Source organism: Paramisgurnus dabryanus, chromosome 3 (assembly GCF_030506205.2).
Source record: "Paramisgurnus dabryanus chromosome 3, PD_genome_1.1, whole genome shotgun sequence".
Taxonomy (NCBI): Eukaryota; Metazoa; Chordata; class Actinopteri; order Cypriniformes; family Cobitidae; genus Paramisgurnus; species Paramisgurnus dabryanus.
Window position 1 is genome coordinate 26,964,654 of NC_133339.1, and position 14,333 is coordinate 26,978,986.

At 39.0% G+C, this 14,333-nt stretch overlaps 1 protein-coding gene across 3 annotated transcripts in view; it reads right to left on the reverse strand.

The window, feature by feature from the left end:
- Positions 1 to 12,329, reverse strand: part of smg1 (SMG1 nonsense mediated mRNA decay associated PI3K related kinase) — a 62,919-nt gene extending 50,590 nt beyond the window's left edge. For 2 of the 3 annotated variants that reach the window (XM_065278047.2, XM_065278031.2), the window contains exons 1-19: positions 12,082 to 12,329; positions 8,669 to 8,826; positions 6,883 to 7,035; positions 6,640 to 6,776; positions 6,476 to 6,534; positions 6,055 to 6,268; positions 5,840 to 5,965; positions 4,782 to 4,854; positions 4,602 to 4,699; positions 4,344 to 4,517; positions 4,034 to 4,255; positions 3,780 to 3,881; positions 3,417 to 3,686; positions 3,140 to 3,270; positions 1,318 to 1,479; positions 958 to 1,076; positions 515 to 602; positions 289 to 390; positions 26 to 169 (exon numbers count right to left, since the gene is read on the reverse strand). In XM_065278047.2, the coding sequence (XP_065134119.1) occupies positions 26 to 169; positions 289 to 390; positions 515 to 602; positions 958 to 1,076; positions 1,318 to 1,479; positions 3,140 to 3,270; positions 3,417 to 3,686; positions 3,780 to 3,881; positions 4,034 to 4,255; positions 4,344 to 4,517; positions 4,602 to 4,699; positions 4,782 to 4,854; positions 5,840 to 5,965; positions 6,055 to 6,268; positions 6,476 to 6,534; positions 6,640 to 6,776; positions 6,883 to 7,035; positions 8,669 to 8,826; positions 12,082 to 12,158 (2,609 nt within the window). In that variant the 5' untranslated portion in view covers positions 12,159 to 12,329. The remainder of the gene's footprint in view (positions 1 to 25; positions 170 to 288; positions 391 to 514; positions 603 to 957; positions 1,077 to 1,317; positions 1,480 to 3,139; positions 3,271 to 3,416; positions 3,687 to 3,779; positions 3,882 to 4,033; positions 4,256 to 4,343; positions 4,518 to 4,601; positions 4,700 to 4,781; positions 4,855 to 5,839; positions 5,966 to 6,054; positions 6,269 to 6,475; positions 6,535 to 6,639; positions 6,777 to 6,882; positions 7,036 to 8,668; positions 8,827 to 12,081) is intronic. The other variant, XM_065278039.2, reaches the window with a different exon arrangement.
- Positions 12,330 to 14,333: the final 2,004 nt, after the last annotated feature.

A 14,333-nucleotide genomic window follows, 5' to 3' on the forward strand; every position in this document is an offset into this window, starting at 1 on the left:
GAAAAAATTTCAGCTGCCCACTCACCCACCACGGTGGACCGTTCCGTACAGTATAAACCCAATGAGGTCCGAGAAGTCCTGTGGGTGGAAGGTGTTGCTAGGCACTTTGCTCATGTGTCGGCGGATGGCCAGTGAGATCTCATTTATCTCAGAATGACTACGAGCGCTGCTGGGAGACAACCTGACAATTATCATCACATCAACTACAGCTGGAGGTGTAACTACGAAGTGAGATTTTTTCCACTTTGTTTACTATTGGATTGGATTCCCGACAGAAGCCTGGCTTACCTTAACGCAACGTGCATGGGAATGGATCGCAGCAATTTTCCGAAGGCCTGCCGGACTCGTGCTGCTGAGTGGACTAACTGAACTCGGCACACGTCCACACACCTGCACAGAAAGAGAGGAGAGCGAAGCGGTGCTGATCAAACACAACGTTTCACCTGCCAAGAGCCGAAGAAGGAAAACTTGCAACTTTAATGAGCGTTCCTGCAGAGACAGAATTTGTGAATACCTCTGGAGAAGCTCTGTGGACAAGGAGGTTGACAGAACCTGCAGGCTGTTACACGCTTGCAGACATATTGTGAGGTCTTCATTCAAGGCTTCAGAGAAGAAAATCACCACATTATTATTCATTCAACGCAGCTACACGATGCTAAAATCTTAATCCAAATGTTCACACAAAAAATGAAAACTGACATTATTCTGTCAAGACATGGAATAAAGCACAATAATTGTATTGATCATTTCTGAGGCTATTTACTTTTATTATATGGAAAAAAATAACCAGACCTCAACATTCCTTGGGTTTAAAGGGACATGAGGGTAAATCATGACAAAATACTCTTTATGGGTGAACTATTCCTTTAACCCTTACTGATCTGAACATTTACTTTAACACTTGTAACCAAGTTTTGTCTTCACCATCTCAAATCATCAATATAGACATCTACTCACTATTTGCAAGCAACCCTTTGCAGAATTTATGAAATGATGGGAGTGAGAACAGTGGGGAGTACGTTTCTGATTTCTTCATCATCATAGAAACCTCTAATGACCAGGCCAGTAACAGCTTCCTGAATAGGGGGTTGAAAAGATAAAAAAAAGTTATAGTCGTATGCTAATTTAAGCAAATTACACACAATATCTTATTTACCTTATTCCTGGTGCCATTTATAAAGAAAACAAGTAAGGATTTTTAAGAAAGGTGTAATTACACTCGGTGTAAGTGATTCTTGCAGCTTAAGGAGCCGGTGGTTCAGATTAATTAAAATCACAACAGGCATCATTACAAGAGAGGCAGTGTGAGCTATGTACCTCGCCTCAGGGTTGACGTGATCCTTGCCGAGCAGCATACCCAGCAAATTAAGGAGCGTGCTGAAATGTCTTTTGGTTGCCGTGGTAACTGTGCTGATGACAGCACCGTCGAAAAGGGATGGGGATGAGGAGCTCAGGCTGCTTGAAATAAAATGATCATGCCTTGGGAAACAAAAAATAGGAGAGAGGGGGCTTGAATAACATTTGGGAGTTGAAAAAGTGTAATGATGCAATCATAAAACAACAATTTAAAAAAACTACACTGACATGAAGGTTGATCATTTATTTCCATTACTAAAAGCTCTTTACTGTGGTCATTGAAAGTAACTGCATTTCATTGGTCTTGTACTTACAATCTGCACTACAACAGTGAAGTTTAATCCAATTTGTTTTGTAATATCAATAACATTACTGTACAGAGGGCCCAGTAGAATCCCAATTCATGATAAATAGGGAATTTACCCCTTGACTACACGTTGAAAGTTTTGTAGGGTCACTGGATAAATAATTCAGATTCACTAAATATTAGATTAGAAACAAAATCACTCACAAACATCACTATTGCTAAAGCAGGTATACAACTTTTACTTCACATAGGAATAGTAGTTAATGATAGTTTTGGGTGATATGCCCCATTTTGAGATCATCCTATTGTCAAGCCTAGAGATCGCCGATACACAATAGTATCGAGGGGTGGGGCAATAGTTTACTCCAGGGCTCAACATAAAGGACTGCCCGGTGGCCCGGGGCAAGCATGAGAGATGTTCTGGCAAGTAAAAAGTATTGTCATTTGCCCGATCGGGCCAGTGCATCACCCTCAGTCACTAAAATATATATTCAAGGTATATTATTTAACATCTTGGAAGCAGACATTTACTTGTGTAAAACACCACGAAAGAAACGATGCAATTTTTGCACAGTTTGCTGTCAGTTTACAGGTAAAGCAGAAAATTTGGGAGCCTTGTTTTGTTGAAACATGTCTGTTGTATATACAATTATATTTGACTTTTGAATTATTATTTTTAAATGTAACAGACACTGAAATTTTTTTATTGGGGCCAGTGAAAATTTTGGCAGGGCAAGTGAAAACCTGAACCAGTATAAAAAAAAATTTGCATTGAGCCCTGTACTCATTTATTTATTTGTTCATTTTTTACTCATTTATGACAAGTCACATAATTGGCGGACAAAAATAATCAAAGGCAACATTGTCATGACCGCAACCTTCTTATAACTGATGCCTTTAATACGAGTGTGGCATTGTGCTATAAAATTTCCTGCGTGCCAGGGAAGGGGAACAACACACTCACTGGTTTTAAACCCATGCCCTCTTAACAACCTCTCTAGTGCAAAGAATGTAAGAGCCACGCGTGTTACAAGTTTAGGTGCTAGAAGGATTCAAGAATGCGAGAAGAAATCAGCATGCGTTAAAAGCTCTCTCGCGCAAAGTGAAGCGCACAAACCCTCTCACGCAAGGAAAAGCACGCAATGCGCATGGTAATGTGAAACTATGATGATATAATAATAATAACCATTGCCAACTATCGCCATGAAAGCTATTGGCGATATGTCTGACAATCGTCTGTACACGATACTATCGTCACAACCCTAGTAAATGACTATTCACTTCTTTTCTAAAAAAAAAAACACTATAAAAAAACTTATATAAACATATTTGAAACAACATAAATGAGAAAAAGAATGGTTGTTTAATCATTGGCCTGGAAAACAATATAAAAAATTTACTGACACTTCCAGGTTTTTTTAAAGGCATTGGAATTCTATATATTTTTCTAGAGAGCATCAGATGTTGCATTGTTACCTGGTGCAGTGGGAGTAGAGGGTGTAGAGAACGGCATATTGGACCGCAGGGTGATGGACGGCCAAATCAGAGTGAACCACAACCAGATTCTGACTGAGCAGGGCAAACACAGTAGGTGACAAAGCCCACATCTGCAAAACATAAGCCACATTTTTTAGTTACTTGTACAGTTTCTCAAGCATTGTTAAAAAAAATGCTGCTAATAGTGTGCACACATGACCAACAGTAACAGCATCTCGCTTCAGAAAACAATCCTAAGGAGAAAATTAATACTGACCCCGATGAGTGAGTTTTTGGTGTTGCCGATGGTTGTGAGAGCACTGAGGTTGAAGATTAGAATGAACTCTGCTCTCTCTGGGCTGAACTGTAGTAGGCTGAAGGCAGGATGTTGTATATGGGGGCAGGTAGCAGGCAGATCCAGAGGAGTCAGCAAACTGTTCAATGCACAACCCATCTCACCCAAAACTAGTTTATAGGCTGCCTCCAGGATGGGGATGTTTTTCAAGCTCAGCACAGCATGATATACGCCATGTGCTGCTGCCATCACCTGTGACACAAAATCATTCGACAATTATTAACTCGAAGCTATTTATTTAAAACACTGTGTGAATTTACACAACCGAGATAACATTAATCATACTTCTCGTTCTCTGTGGAAACGCAGCTCCAATAGTTGGGAATTTGGGGCCAACAACTTTTCCACAAATGTGGCTGGGAGTTTAGTGTTAATGTGGTCGACAACCTACAAAGCCCCAAACAAAACAAATGCATTACATTTTATAAAAGTCAATTGCATATAAACATTAAAACTATAAGGATTGCAACACTAGCATTTATACGCAACCCGGGCTTAGCATTAATATTGTTTACCTGTCAGTCATAGTCAATACTTACCAGAGTTAGGAGAGTGAGCACGGACATGCTGTATTCTGATCCGCAGCACTGGCAGCTGTCCAGCTGGTCCAGTCCATAAGAGATTACAGCATCAATCAGCTGACTGCCCAGGTCCATGCTCACCATCAGAACACATACGCATTCGTTTCCTGCAGTCAGCACCACCTCTGAGAATAACACCTGCTTGGCTGTGGTGACGCAAGCCAAAACGCGATTCAAAACCTGCGGTAAAAAGAGTGAGAAAATGAACTCAAAATAACACTCAAAATATTAGACACAACCATTTGTTATGAAATTGCTGGATACTAACATCAGTGACGTATGCCTCTGTGATTGGGGGTCCTCGGATAGGGTTGAATCGCTCTCCGATGCTGTGCACAACAGTGCTAAAGACTCTTAAAAGGGCTGCCAACTTTGGCAGGGATACTGTGGGTGGGGGAATGTCCTCATCCCCTGATTCTCCAGATCCAATGTGACTCAAATCCTTCAAAGGACACCAGCAGAACCTGAGTGAGTTTAAAAATCTACCAAATTTGAGTAAAACAAGATGAATCTATAGCAACATTACCTCTGCATAAGCCTCCATATCTTCCAAAAACTGACCCAACAGCGTGGTTGAAAAGGCCAAATCTGCCACCCAAAATTGCTCCAGACTTTGTAGCCAGCCTAGAAAGACATAATGAGACGGATTAGATGGAAACATTCACATTCTAAATGAAAATAAAATAACTAAAAATACAAATCTTACCCGACACCTGTTGAGTAAGAGAATGTCTTTGAGTGTGATCTATATGCCAACCCACCAAGATATCCACTGTATCCTAAAAAAAAAAAAAAAAAAACATACATTTATTTACATGTAGTTAAACAAAGCTCCTAAAAATCCTAAAGCAGGGTTTCCCGCAGCATATTTTAGTTAAGGCGGCCCGCCTAAGCTTGGAAACCCTACCGCCTTAACTAGGTCATCCAAAAAAATTAATTTGCTCCACAAAAGGCTGTCAAGTGCATCTCGGAGAATAGCGCGTATGCGCATCACACCGCGAGCGGGGACACGTGCCACACGGCCGAAATGAGATAAGACGTGGTCCGTCATGTCTGGAGGACAGCCAGTTGATTTAGCGTGTCCGTGAGAACTGTTAAGTGGACTTACATTTTGGGGTTAATTTTGCCAGCCATTTATTGTATTAGTCTATAGTTCTTGCAATTTTAAAGTAAGTTAGCTGGTGATTTTGTTGTTTGAGCAACCTGCCAGGGTTTCACGTGCCTGTTGATTAGATATAATTGTGGAGCGCTCTTGCTCACTTTATTTGTGTGCATAATTTACATGCTACAGTAGTTACACTCCTTTAAGCTAATGTAATTAGTAGTGGGAAATAATCATTTTTTTTTATTTTTGCACTACCCATCATCGTTCACCGGACGTTCTACAACATCTGCTTCAGTTTTGTGTTTATTAACCCTTTAGTTTCACTTCATCACACAGCTATTCCCGTTAGAGGTAAAAACATTTAATTCATTAATAATTTAGTATGTGTTCATTTTTTTACATAGTTTCTTCAAAATTAAGTTCAATTTGAGTGTTTTAAGAATAAATATTTTATTTATTTTTTATTAAAATATTTTAATTTTCATCATGACGCATACGCCCCGCCCTTTTGGTAGTCACGCCCTCTGAGGGAAACCCTGCAAAGCTCCCAAAAATCCAACAATATGACAGATAATTTTGAACGTAAAGCTACATTAGTGCTACATCATGCAGATTGAGTTAGACAAAAGGAGTCAGATCAAGTAAAGCTGTCTGCTTACTCTGAAATTGGTGCTGAATATGTGTGGATAACAGCGGGCCACCAACAAAATACACTTCACACTTTGGCACAACAGTTCTGGCGTGTCCAAGTTCTCCAAGATAGACTGAAGGCTGCTCATCACCAACTGAGTAACAAAAGGTGTCAAACATTTTCAAAAGGTGGCCACAGAAATAGATCATATGTAAAGATTCTCCACTGTGGCTAAATAAATACCTGCATTACAGTGGAAAAAGCCTTCTTCTCCCCTGCAGTTTCAAGTGCCTTGTGCACTGCCACCAGGTAAAGAAGCTTCACCTCATCCTTTGTGGACACACTGAACTTGAGGAACATCCACTTAAAGATCCTCTCGGCTTCATAACTGAGAGCGGCACACAGTAATCCCAGGCAGCATGCAGCCTCTTGTCTGAGCTCCTGCAGGAGCTTACTACTGCATGGACAAAGAGAAACACTTAGGACCCACATGTTGAATTGAATGGACACATGTTTCTCAAAAAAAAAAAAAACTGGCCGACAAGTGCTTTATTATTAACCCCCGTGGTGTATTTATAAAGCTTTTATAATCACATTTTGACAAATACAATGCAGTGAGCTTGGACAACACCCAATGCTTTTAAAAATACAGAAACAATCATACCTCTCATTCAATATATCATTCAGGGTGCTCAAAATAGTATCCAACTGCTTCACGAGGACCTGTAATTTATGCATGCAAACAACACAAATTACAAAACCGTGACAGTTTCATTTTAAGAGTCTTCGACTCACTGGGTACACACATAAAACGCAGTAAGATCCTACCACTTTATTTTCAGAGTGCACAATGAACTCCCTCAATTGTTTCATGGTGGCCAGTCTACGTTCCCGGTCATCTTCTCGTGATGCTCGCCGCAGAAGATTAGCCAGACGAGACTCCTCAGAGTGAGCCAACGGTCGGTCTGGGAAAAGAGAATATGATTAAATAAATTAATATGTTGGGATTGAGTTTAGTTTGGTCCAAAATTTCTCCTTGCTTTTAAAGTATTGCACAATATTGACATGTACCCTGTGATTTCCTCATGTCCTTAGTAGCTAAAGCACGGTTTCCATGCTGAAAAGTAGTTATATCAGTAGTCACATCATTGATTCTCAACTCTTGCCCCAGCGACTTCCAACCATAAGTATTTTCAGAGAGGCCTCCATCAGCATCATATCCACCTAGAAAAAGAAACTTTGCCAGTTTACTTGAGTTAAAAACATGGGTTATGACATTTGCAATCTAACAAACAAAGTACGGTTAAAAATGCAATCCATTTAGGTATATTTATAAGATATAAACTACATGACTTAAATCCTAAAGTCTAAGAATGACAACTTTTTAGTGTCCAATGGGGAGTGAAGAGATTAAAATCTCATCTCAGCATAAATTTGAGTTTGTGTCGAAAGCTTTTACAGTGAATGCATTAATATCTGTAGATGCTTTTTGGTTTGGGTTTCCAATGACGTTCATTTGGGAACCCACATAAAGTCGGAGAAGCGTTGTGTTTGACGGTTTATCCTTAACAAGTGGAGCGTATCAGGAGTTTAACACCCAGCTCTAAGTTTACATGTTTAAAGTCTGCATGTTCGTTCTTGAGCAATAATTACAATGGCAAAAAAATTATAAATTGGATTAAGTAAGTGGATTTAAACATTGTTTGGCCATAAGTAAGCATTTTCTCGCTCTTAAATGAAGTAAAATAACAATCGCATCAAATAATGTAGCTATCCATGCTTCACAGTACGCCACCAGATTTACATGTAGTAATTTGTAAATAAGCATGAGCTTGGTTAGGTAAGGAAACAAAGAAACAGGGACCTTCCAAAACAAACCAAACAACAATTACACTGGCTACTTTCTCTTTCTATAAACAGAATCTTAAGCATAGAGAAAGACTAGGATTCAATAAAGATAAACTCAGGGTGTTTTCACATATACACTGTTTAGGTCGGCCCAAATGACGTGTCGCTCCGAGTACGGTGCGTTTGGGTCAGTGTGAACACAACAGCCGCACTCGGGTGCGCACTAAACGGCCGCTCCGAGACCACTCTAAACAGGTGGTCTCGGAGCGGCTGTTGCCGAACTCTGGGGCGACCCACCTGTGGTGTGAACACTGCTGGACCTCGGGCCGAACCAAATACAGGAAGTTCTCCACATGTTTGAGCCACTGGGCTTTCGTTGTGACGTGAGCCGGGTGTTATATTGTGGGTTAACAACAAACAAGCCAATCCTGGTCCGTTGCATAGAGATTCTGTCTCCTTTACGTTTGAGCTGATGATTCTATAAATGCATAGCTGTCCTCCACACACAAATAGTGACATTACGGGCTTTTTAGCAAACGACTCCGTGAGAAAGACTTTAATAGAACAGCTACGCAGTTTCGCGTTAAAGCAAAGAAACTTCGCAAAGACGTGCATCGTTTATCTCCACATCTTGATAGCTGCGCTCTCCCTGTCAGTGGAAACGTGGGGGTGGTCATGAGACAGTAAGAGCTGTCAGAGACCAATGACAGCGCTGACCGTTGTCACATGGTGTACGGTGCGGCATTTCGAGTAAAGTAAAAAAATATATATATGTGAACACGGACCGCACTAACTGAAAAAATGATACAATTTATTTTGGTGCGCTCCGAGGCCGCACCACGGTGCGCACCAACATATGTGAAAACAACCTCAAAAGATCAAAAACATCATACAGACCCTATATAGTAGTTGCCAATCACAATAGTTTAAGTAACAAAAACATATGAGATTTAATTTAACTTATTACATTTAAGCTAAACAACAGGGAAAGCACACAGGCAGTACACACCTCCTTCTTCGAGTATGTCCGAGGCAGTGAAGGCATCATTGTGCAGTGGTGGGGTGCCAGGCTGGTCAGAGGGCAGAGTTTCGAAATGAACTTCTGAACCGTGGTCTCTAGAGAAACTGCACTTCACACCGTCCTGACTGGCTGACACACTCTCGCCTCTGTAAAGAATTTGATACTCCATCAGTGATTCAAAAGACAGAAAGTTACAGAAAATAACCTGCCATGGGTATGCTATGAAAGGAAGTAGGGGTAAAATGATTATCGATATTAAGCATTTTGCCGATTACTGACATCGGCCATTTTAAAAGGCAATTTGTCGATAAAGTGATGCAATTTTAAAATGCGCTATTCTGGCTCTGATGCGGCCAAGGATTTAGTGAGAGCCTTCGGAAATGATTTGTTGGGAGTCACAAGTCCAGCCAATCAGCGCAGGAGTCTGAAGACACCACCGAAAGCACTTGCTAACTGGAGCTGCTTCATATATACGATGATTTCGCTCTGCAAGCGAGTTGGACACTGCAATACAAGAGTTTAGCACACGTTTCGGGCAGTTGACCGAGCTGGCATTTGCACTTCGTTGTAAGCCATGTCATTTCAAAAATACAAGCCATTTTAAAGCAAAAAGAACTTGAGGACTTGGGTCTACAGTCATTGCGCTCTCATGCACGCGCACACAGCCACCTCTTAAGCTGCTTGCAACAAGTGACAGATCGAGTTATTTTTCGCGTCTTATTTGTTACACATAAATGTTCAGACACACACACATACACATGCTTCAATGCCTGTTTTGGCACCACATACACTTAAGGAATAGGCTACTGAACAAACTAAGTGTGCCTATAATATGGTATTAATGTTATAGTTTCAAACATTGAACTGAAACATTGAACTGAATAGTTTTCCTATTGTATGCAACAATTAAAACATTAGAAAATAATTTATTTATTCAATTCATAATTTTTAATAGATTTTATGAATATATGGTTTATGGGTGCTTCCTGTTGTTTTTTAATTATTAATATAAATAAATATAATTAACATTTCTCAGAGTCAGACATATCGGTTCAAAATATCGGTTATCAGTCTACTAGATCTGTAATAATCGGTATCGACATCGGCCCAGAAAAACACACATCAGTCAAACTATATGAGGAAGAGTGATTTTTTTACTTGCCATTTTCCTTTAATTAAACTGAAAGGCATTAAAAATTATTCAGACCCCATGTACACCACTAGAAGCTCCAGAAGTAAGGGATAATGTAGAGGCAGCCGGTAGTTATCGGGAAATAAGCCCCGACAGTGTGATCAGGACCCGACGCGAAGCGGAGGGTCTTGTATCACACTGAAGGGGCTTATTTCCCGATAACTACCGGCTGACTCTACATTATCCCGCTTATTACACGGCTAGTTGTCACATAAGAAAAAAAACTGGACATGAATATGAATTTGAAACATTTTATTGGCATATTTGTTTTAAATTAACATTTTTATCCTTTCGCAAAACTTTGCACAGATGCATAAAATGATCGTAATACCTTATTAAGATCCTATGCTTCATACTTGTCTGTCTCCATTTTTTTCTCTTTTAGCCAGTCTTTGAGAAGTTTTAATGCCCATTCTGTATTTTTTTGTGTGTTGGCTTCGTAGCTGTCATTCTCTATTTTGTCAAGTTCAGTAAGCTCTCTGTGTCTTGTCGTGGTTGTCCAGTGTTTGTCACAAGATGGCGCCAAACAAACAGTAATCTTTATTGATCTTTATTGGCGCGGAGCGATCTTACTCGTAAAAGTAGTACCGGCTATGCGTTATTATTTTGGAGCGGTTATTATTCGAAAAGAACAAACCTGCAAATGTCTCAACTGACCAATCAGAATCAAGCATTCCAGAGAGCCGTGTAATAAGATTGGTTAACAAAACCCTTTGTTTATACATAAGATTAACAAGAATGAAAGATAAACACACACTGTGGAAATGGGAGGAAATTGGGATGTTTGGATATACCATATATTAAAAAAAAAATGATTGAATGCATGTTTACATCCCTAAATTACAAAAATGATTTTGCAGTACCTGTAGCTCAGCTCATAAAGCACTGCATTAGCAACACAAAGGTTGTGGGCTCAATTCTCAGGGAAACCCATACTGACAAAATGCATACCTTTGTGTCGTTTTTGTCATTGAGTGGTTTTTGCAGGACATTAAATCCTGTGAAAACCAAGTTATGATGTATAGAATTTAAAGGGCACATATTATGCCCATTTTTACATGATGTATCTAGAATTCCCAGCTATTCCTAGAATCTGTCTGTTAAATTTCAGCTCAAAACAACGTTATTTAAATGTATTGTCCGATTTCATTTTCAACATCGTTACACTAATGCAACCCGACAATATCTTCAAATTATTGTATTATTGTGTACTGACTATTTATAATAATCTAAAATCAAAGAACAACCTTCCTTTCCGTTGTGCCATGTAGTAGTTTTGGCTGTTCATTCTTATATTATATAAACATCGGTACACAAAGCTGAAGATTCAATTCACCAATTATTTCGTTTACACGGATAAAGTTCATCGCACTCGCTGTTTCACCTCTGGTCAGTTTGCTTTCCTAACAAACACAAGCATACAGAAAGCTGACTTTGACATTCAGTAGCTACCTCTGCTACATGCTTTCTGAAAACGTGTAAATTTTAAATTAGCAAAAAACTGCAGACTTTTGATATCACAAAACAGCTGCACGACCAGAATACAAAGGATACAGCGTTAACGTTACTGGTTTAGACGTTATGGGCAATTTAAATAGCAAAAAGTAAACTCTAGTCAGTGACTTAAAAGGCATTCCGTTAATAAGACTAGTATTATCCGTATGTATACAGTTTACATCGTACATCAAAACCACCAAAATTGTTTGGTGTCAAACAACGCATTAATGTTTAGATAGCTGGTGGACCACACGCGTGTGTTCTCACATAACGTAACACCATAAATGAATGCCACGACACATTATCGTGTCCGCCAAAAACACACAAATCCCGATAACAAATCCGATAACATTTCTGCTCATTTTATGTAATCCAAATAACAAACTAACACCCACACTGTAAATATCGTCAGTGTTCAGCGATTATTTGTAGGTTAGCATGTGCTAGCGTTTGCTAACACAGGGAAAGAACGCAAGCGTTTGACGCTTGTCAGTTTAACCGCGTGGCAACTTTTGAAAGATTTACACACTTTTGATCTACAACAACGCCGAGACGTATAATTAAACGTAACAGCTTCAAACTGTCATTAATAAATGCTCCTCACGTGGATACTGAGCGATGTTGTATTCGATTAAAAGGACAGACTAGACCAAGGCCTTGCTGAAGCCTCGGTCTATAGTGCGAGGTTTCAACCGTGAATTGCGCTACTGACCTGGGCTGCCAGTCATTCCAGTTTCGCTGCAGTTTGTGGGCGCTGCTCAGCCGAGACCCGAGGGCTTTGCGGCTCATTACCTTTACGAAGACAGCATGACCCGTCTAACACGGGATGAAAGCAACTCCTAATCTCAGCCTTCACTTTATATCCATGCACAGGTTTGAAATACAGTGACTGAGTGTGTGTTTGAAAATGAGAGCGGCAGTGGCCTGACCCTCCCATCTATATCTCTGCTCTTCGCTCGAGCGCGGGGTGGCTAGTTCGCACAGCGTCAGCGCCATCTATCGGTGACTAAAAATAACTCCAGTTCTATTGTTATTAGACCTGATGCTAAGACAAATGCATTTCCCATGGTGTAAAATGCACAATTGTTGATGGTAAAATTACTACGCAGTTGTTTTTCACTTGTAGCTAAAACCGCATAATGAGAAAATAAATGACCAATTTATGCTTAACAAAAATAAAAGGATGAATGTGACATTTCATTTGACTTGAAGCAAAAAATAGAAACATCTGTTGCTTTAGAATAGATTTAGATTCACTGACTGTGTTGTTGCCTAGTGACAACAGGGATGTGTAGAAAATAAGAAGAGCTGCAGGTGGAACCAGGGAGCAAGAAAACAATGGGATGCAGATACATTCAGTGTAGTTTAATTAAGATTTATCTTATATGAAGATGCATCTAAGATGAATCTTAGTCCCTTAGAGACAACAAAAATGCATTTTGCAAGCTCTCCATCTTTCCTTTGGACATTTACTACAATATAAGACTGCAACATGCAGTTTTTGCAGTTTTATTATCTGCAATGTTTTAACAGATTTTCTAAAAAATGTGATTGGATTTGAATATTTACCTCAGGTCAAGAGATGAAGTTGTCATGACCACCCAACTTCAATGTTTCATTTTTTTAAAAGCAAAATTAATTACTAAGTAAATATATATATATATATATATATATATATATATATATATATATATATATATATATATATATATATATATATATATATATATATATATATATATATATATATATATATATTATTTTATTTCAAGAGCCACTGGATGTGTTTACTATATCATCAGATGCTATTATTCATGCTCAAATAGTGATTTTGCACATTCTGTTTACCACACCCACTTGTATAATTGTGCCACAAGATGGCAGCATAGAACTGAGATATATTGCTGATACATCATGGTGGATAAAATGAACAGTCTAAACTCCAGATTTTTCTCATGACGGATATCCAAGACCCTTGCAGTTATGTTAAATAGCCATTATGCTATATACATGATATGAGGTGGTCCAATGAGAAAAGCAAATTCTGTCTTTTACAGCAGTGCTGTAATATAATGCTATGGTTCAGGGCCCAACCCCTGCCCACCCTAATGCATGCATGTAAGTTGCTAAGCAACAATATGCACAATATGCACAATAAACACTGTAGCAGTAAAGAGGATGCCATACACGAAAGGTCACACGAATAACAGCTGGTAACCTATGGAGCTTTATAGAGATTATCTGTCTGCTTATAAAGTTCTTGCAGTGTGCTACAGTATTTCTCAATTCAGACAAAAAAACAGGACTACAGATATTCACCTATTTAAATTGCACAATGAACAACACAGTTTGTAAATGTGTTTCTTGGTTCTCTGCCCTGATCTTATCTGACCCCTGCTGGTTTAAAGTGGTTGATGAAATTGTACATTTGATAGAAGGAGATGTTTACATTGTTAGCAATATGTGCATCTGTTGAACAGGAAGTGCTTAATGTCACAGCTGTTTTATATCTCATATGTGTACTCATCTGCAATAGATACACCTGAGGGATGTAGCCATTATAAGGAAATAAGTAAAAGATTTAAAGGTTTACCAAATAAAATTTGACTGTTAATTTATTGTTGTATAAGCAAGGTGTTTTATCTTTGAGCTCTACCACTTTAACAGTGGGTGAAATGTTTCATACTGTCAGCACATGAGATTTCTGAAATTATTAGAACTGACTCAAAATCAATACCAGACTGAAAAGGGATATTTTTAGCTAACTCACATGTCTAACTTCATCTTCCTTACATAGATCATGGGTACACCCAATGATGCATTGGAAATCTCTCATTGTTGGCTGCGTTTAAGCTTAGTGATCCAGGGAGTGAATTACTAAACACTATAAAATGGTGTTTAAAGAGCCATTTTAATACAGTGCATATAGTAATCTGTCCAAATACACTTTTCTGTTTATATTAG